Raw genomic sequence first — 6000 nt, 5'->3', positions numbered from 1 at the left:
GTTCAATCAATTACATATTAAACCTCTGAAATTTAATACTGATATCTTTGAGCTTTCCTGTTTAGAATTTCTTATACATAGCAGAAATTGTAGCTATGTTATTTACTAGTCTGCTGTTCGTATTAGTCACAGTAAGGCCCAAAAGATAGAAGTTACCTTTGGATTTATGTTAAATTCAAAACAAATGTTTTAGCCCAATAGCCCAAAATCTCTTTAAAATCATGTTTCTTGGTGTTAATCTTGCCTTATCCAGAAAAAAAAAAATCAGTGAGGAAATGAAGATCTTAAGAAATGAAAATGTAATGGCTCCTTGGTTTGTGGCATTGTCTTTTTTTTTTCTGTATTTTTTCTGTCATGACAATAGTATCTGACAATGAAGTGGTTTGTTTGGTGAGAACTGAAGTGGTATCCCAGATTGAGCCTATTGTGCTGTGCCTTAGGTTAGTACCAGACAGTATGGCATGTTTCATTTTAGGACACAGTTAAATTATTGATATTTGTCCGGTATTAAGCTCCTATTTGTTTATTCTGTCAGTTCAGCCAAATTAGTGTTTTGTCATTTTTTTGTCCAGTAAGAGCTAAGTGATTGTTTCACTCTCATGTGTCAGTTGTGAAAAAAATCCATTCTGATGTAGTTTCTTAACATCTTAATGAATGATTCCTACACATAGCATCCAGTTAGAGACTCTTAGAGTGATTTTTATGATGAATGTTGGATTTGGTTTTCAAAAGAATTTGTCAAGCAGCTGCTTAAGTAGATTTTAATATGACAGCTAGCAAAATTTTAGAATATAATCCATACTTCATCAAAAATGTTCATGAAAGGGCTGGGAGTTTGGCCTAGTGGTAGAGTGCCTAGCATGCACGAAGACCCGAGTTCGATTCCTCAGTACCACATACATAGAAAAAAGCCAGAAATGGTGCTGAGACTCAAGTGGTAGAGCTCTAGCCTTGAGAAAGTCCAAGGACAGTGCTCAGGCCCTGAGCTCAAGCCCAGGACTGGCAAAAAAAAAAAAAAAGTTCATGAATATTGAATTAATTTTTTAAATGTAATCTTTTCCCTTTGCTTTATTTCATAAAGATTTGCTTAGCTTATACTTTGCTTAATTCAGAGAGATGCTTAAGAGTTGAAGGTAAGCATGATGTTTAAAGCGTAATAGGTTGAAAAATCTTTAAGAATAGATAATATTGCCATGGAACTATACATCCATATATTTTTTGGGTGCTGGTTTAGGGCTTGAACGCAGGGCATGAGCACTATCTCTGCTGTTTTACGCTCAAAGCCAATGCTCTGTTACACGAGCTACAGCTCTACTTCTGTCTTGTTGGTGATTAATTGAAAATAAGAGTCTCATGAACCTTCCTGCTTGGTTTGGCTTTGAACTGGGATCCTCAAATCTGAGCCTCTTGAGTGGCTAGAATCTCAAGCATGAGCCACTGGTACGTGTCTTATTTTTTAAACCTATGCATAAAGTACCTTTGACATCACTAGAATTAATGTTTGGATCTTTTCATTATAAGGCCATTATGGTACTCATCTTAAGAAAATACTGATATGAACTGATAGGATTTTTTTTTAGCCAGTCCTGGGCTTGAACTCAGGACCTGGGCACTGTCCTTGGGCTTTCTCAAGGCTAGTGTTCTACCCCTTGAGCCACAGCACCACTTCTGGCTTTTTCTATGTATGTGATACTGAGGAATTGAACCCAGGGCTTCCTGTATGCTAGATATACACTCTACCATTAGGCTACGTTCCTAGCCCCCTGACATGATTTTGTGCAAATAAATAATTCGAAATTAAAGTCAACAGTATTAGGGCCACTTATTTACCCATACTTTGTTTTGACAGTCTCTTCAACAGCCACGTGTAAGGTGTGTCTCATACTCCCTGTTGCCAGTAGCTGGACACAATGGATCACGTGGGGGCCATAGACACAGAGGACGAGCTGGGACCTCTAGCGCATCTTGCACCAAGTCCTCAAAGTGAAGCTGTGGCTCATGAATTCCAGGAGCTCTCCCTGCAGTCCAGTCAGCACTTACCCCCTCTGAACGAAAGGAAGAATGGTGAGTTCTTCAATATGTGCAGCAGTGCTTTGACTTAAGAGGCTCATTCTCTTCATGCACCCAGGATTCCAATTTGATTATTTTTGGCAGTTACAACCAAGAGTCATGGAAGATAGCTGGAGGATCTGGATGGTTTTGAACATTGGGCAGAATTTTACTTTGCAGTCAATCCCTGCGGTGTGCAGTATATGTAGGTAGCTTTGGTCGCAGCATTACCTTTACAAAGCATCTTAGTGCAGACGATCTCACCTGGAGTGGCCCTGGGCACCCACGCTGTGTTAAGTGCCAGGAAGGCAGACCACGATTGTGACTTTCCTCTCCTCTCTCTCCTCCTGCTCATCTCCAAGGTATTAGCATTCATTTCAGAAGTGACAAGATTCAGAGTGCTCAGTAATAACTGAGAAGGCAAGAACTTCTTGTTTGAGTGTTTTTATACTAGTGGGTTTGAGACCTGGCCAGAGGCTCATGCTTTATTTAGCTAGGTTATCCTTGTATATAAAGGAGTGATTTCCTTTCATTCCTTACTGGTACAGCAAATGTTGAGTCAGAGTTCTAATGAACCTTGCAATCATAAACATTGTTTCTTAATTTCATTTTACAAGCCAGAAGAAAGAGAATTATTCCCCTGCAATTGCCCCTTCCCTCCCCCCTTCCCCCATGTACCTTGTGACAGGTTTCTTGGTCCTGCGTGTTTCCCACTGGTGATATTCCTGATCTTACATGGGGAAGTGGCTAAATAGAGTCCCATGGAATAGTAGTCCCTGGGTGTGACTTTGTTTTCCCTTCAAATAAGGTATGGTTGCCTTTGTAGTTGAATCGTGTTAGGCAATGGCTTAAAGCAACATCTTAGCTAAGTTGCCATCAGAGACAGCAGGAGCTGAGGCCCACTAGTGATGGCTTTTGAACGTTCTGCTAATAGGAGCCTAGTTTTGCTTTGAACAGTGGCTGAGACAAAGGACTGCATTTACTGAGAAATGACTGCATAGATAAGGTTTACGTAATATCCATGAGCCAGTAAAATGCCAAAGTTTCTTCCCTAAAAGAAATTAAATAGGGGTGAGGTGGCTCACACTTGTAAATCCTAGCTACCCAGGCTGAGATCTGAGAATCTCCATTCAAAGCCAGCCTGAGCACTAAAGTCTGTGAGACTCTTATCTCCAGTTAACCGCCAGAAAACCAAAAGTGGCTCTGTGGCTCAAGGGGTAGGGTGGTAGCCTTGAGCTGAAAAGCCCAGGCCCAGAAATCAAGTCCCAGGAACCACCAAAAAAGAAAAAAAAAAAAGAAATGAAAGGAGTCCTATTAGCATAAAATCAGAATATTCTACTGTGCACAAGTCTGGCCATATGCAGGGGAGGAACTCTTATCGTGTTCTCATGTTCTCTGTCTTAGCATCTCCCCTACCAATGCTTAGTAATGTCACGAAATGGTCAGAATTAGTCCTGTTAGTGTAAACTGTACCTGAGAAGCAAGATGGAGGATTACTTTTTCTTCTCTTCCAGTTCCTAAAATCATAATGTTCAAACTTGCACATGAACCCTTACAATTGTGTTTTTACCAAGTCTCCTATCGAATATCTGTGTCTTCATGCCTGCCTCTTTTGTTTGAGTTCCAAAAATTTTTGAATACATGCTGTGACATGGAAAATTTCGTATCTAAATCCTAAGCACCATTCATAAAACAGTAGGGCTGTTTTTTTTTTAAGATGTTGTGTAGTTAACACCTGCATAATCTCCAGAGAGTAATCATGTAATTTGTGTTTTGTTATTGTAAAATTTTCTAGGTGAGAATTTTTGCTTTGAAGTTATGTCACCTTTTGGGTTGTTTTCTGGTTTTGTAGATAATGTGTTGACATGACTTAAGATGCTCTGTGCACATAGTAAGAGCAACTTCTTTACCTCTTTTACCTGTCTGGTTTTCCCAGAATTTACTGCTCTCCCTTGTATTGCCTCAGATAGGAAAAACAGCCTTTTATTTATTTTTTTATTTTTTGCCAATCCTAGGGCTTGAACTCTGGGCCTGAGCACTGTCCTTGGACTTTCTCAGGACTAGAGCTCTACCACTTGAGCCACAGCACCACTTCTGGCTTTTTCTATGTATGTGGTACCTAGGAATTGAACCCAGGTCTTCGTGCATGCTAGGCAAACACTCTCCCACTAGGTCAAACTCCCAACCAAACAGTATCCTTTTTAAAGAAGCAGTTTTTAAAAGGCTTCTTTGTAACATTAGTAATGCTTTAATTTTAAAAATATAGTTTAAAAATATAGTTTTTCCCTCTTTTTTCCCCCTGAGTCTCATTACTATGTTTGTATAAACCTCAAACTGTGTTTTCTCTGAGTGCTTCATAGTTTAATAATACTGTATAAGGATTCAATTAAGAAGTAGTTCCTGGGCCGAGAGTTTGGCCTAGTGGTTAAAGTGCTTGCGTAGCATGCATGAAGACCCGGGTTCAATTCCTCAGTACCACATACATAGAAAAAAATCCGGAAGTGGTGCTGAGGCTCAAATGGTAGAGCTCTAGCCTTGAGAAAGTCCCAGGACAGTGCTCAGGCCCTGAGCTCAAGCCCTGAGCTCAAGCCCAGGACTGGCAAAAAAAAAAAAAAAAAAGTAGTTCCTTTCTCTAATAAATGACTTCAAGAAATTTGAAGCCAGGCACTGATAGCTCACACACCTGTAATCCTAGCTACTCAGGAGGATGAGCTCTGAGGATTGCAATTCAAAGCCACCCTGGGCAGGAAAGTCCAGGAAACTCTTATCTCCAATAAACTACTCAGAAAATGCAGAAGGATGCTGTGGCTCAAGTGATAGAGTGGTAGCCTTGCACATGAAGAGGTTCAGGGACAATACCTGGACCCTGAGTTCAAGCCCCAGGACCAGCAAAATTAAATAAGAAATTAGAAATTCTTTTTTTTTTTTTTGTCAGTCATGAGGCTTAAACTCTGGCCCTGGATGTTGTCCCTGAGCTCTTCAGCTCAAGGCTGCTGTCCTACACCTTGAGATACAGCACCACTTCTGATTTTCTAGTGGTTAGTTGGAGGTAAGAGTCTAGTGATCTTTAGTGCCCAGGCTGGCTTTGAACTTCTCAGCCTCCTGAGTAGGATTACAGGCATCTGTGCCCCGCTGAAATTTGAAATCTTATATTCAGGTTCATGATATACTAGCCAATATACCTTTAACACATTAAAAACACTCCTGTGTATAGGGACCAGGCGTTTGGCCTAGTAGTAGAGTGCTTGCCTAGCATGCACGAAGACCCGGGTTCAATTCCTCAGTACCACATACATAGAAAAAAGCCAGAAGTGGTGCTGAGGCTCAAGTGGTAGAGTTCTAGCCTTGAGAAAAATCCAAGGACAGTGCTCAGGCCCTGAGTTCAAGCCCAGAACTGGCAAAAAAAAAAAAAGCACTCCTGTGAAGATAATAAAAGTCTGGGTTTTAGGGAGATGTTCTTCAAAGGACACACAATTTTAGCTAGAGGAATAAATTCTCTATGATTAATAGCAGTTATCATATTCTTGAAAATTGCTAGTAGAGCCAATTTGAAGTGTCCACACCACATAAAATGATGTTATCATGACAGTTATATACCATTTTCATCAATTAGAACAAATAAAAATGCTAAGTAAAAAAATAAAATAACCAGTGGGTGCAGTGGTTCCATTTTTTTGCATTTACATTGAATATGATAGCTTCATTCATTCACTCAGCATTCCCTTCTCTCTGTCTGCCTTCCTCTTCTCAGTCTCCCTTTCCCCACAGCGGTAAAACCCATTTTAGATTTTCATTTTGTTAAACTGTTTGCTGGTTGTTCCGAGGTATAACATCTTTTAGTCCGATTATCCTTTCCTGAAGACATCTTACTAGTTGTAAAGATTGCTTATACACAAATTAAATGAAGGGTAGTAAGCTAAACCATATAACATGATGCCACCATTCCCGTCT

General features: G+C 40.1%; 1 protein-coding gene across 2 annotated transcripts in view; it reads left to right on the top strand.

The window, feature by feature from the left end:
• The first annotated feature begins 1853 nt into the window (after positions 1-1853).
• Mrtfb (myocardin related transcription factor B) overlaps positions 1854-6000 on the top strand; it is a 66863-nt gene continuing 62716 nt past the window's right edge. For both annotated transcript variants that reach the window (XM_090324669.1, XM_090324668.1), the window contains exon 1: positions 1854-2064. In XM_090324669.1, the coding sequence (XP_090180795.1) occupies positions 1911-2064 (154 nt within the window). In that variant the 5' untranslated portion in view covers positions 1854-1910. The remainder of the gene's footprint in view (positions 2065-6000) is intronic.

The sequence above is a fragment of the Megascapheus bottae genome, chromosome 36 (assembly GCF_031878675.1).
Source record: "Megascapheus bottae isolate mThoBot1 chromosome 36, mThoBot2.hap1, whole genome shotgun sequence".
In the NCBI taxonomy this organism is placed as follows: domain Eukaryota; kingdom Metazoa; phylum Chordata; class Mammalia; order Rodentia; family Geomyidae; genus Megascapheus; species Megascapheus bottae.
The sequence above is the reverse complement of the archived record's forward strand: the minus strand, read 5'-3'. Positions and strand labels throughout refer to the sequence as shown.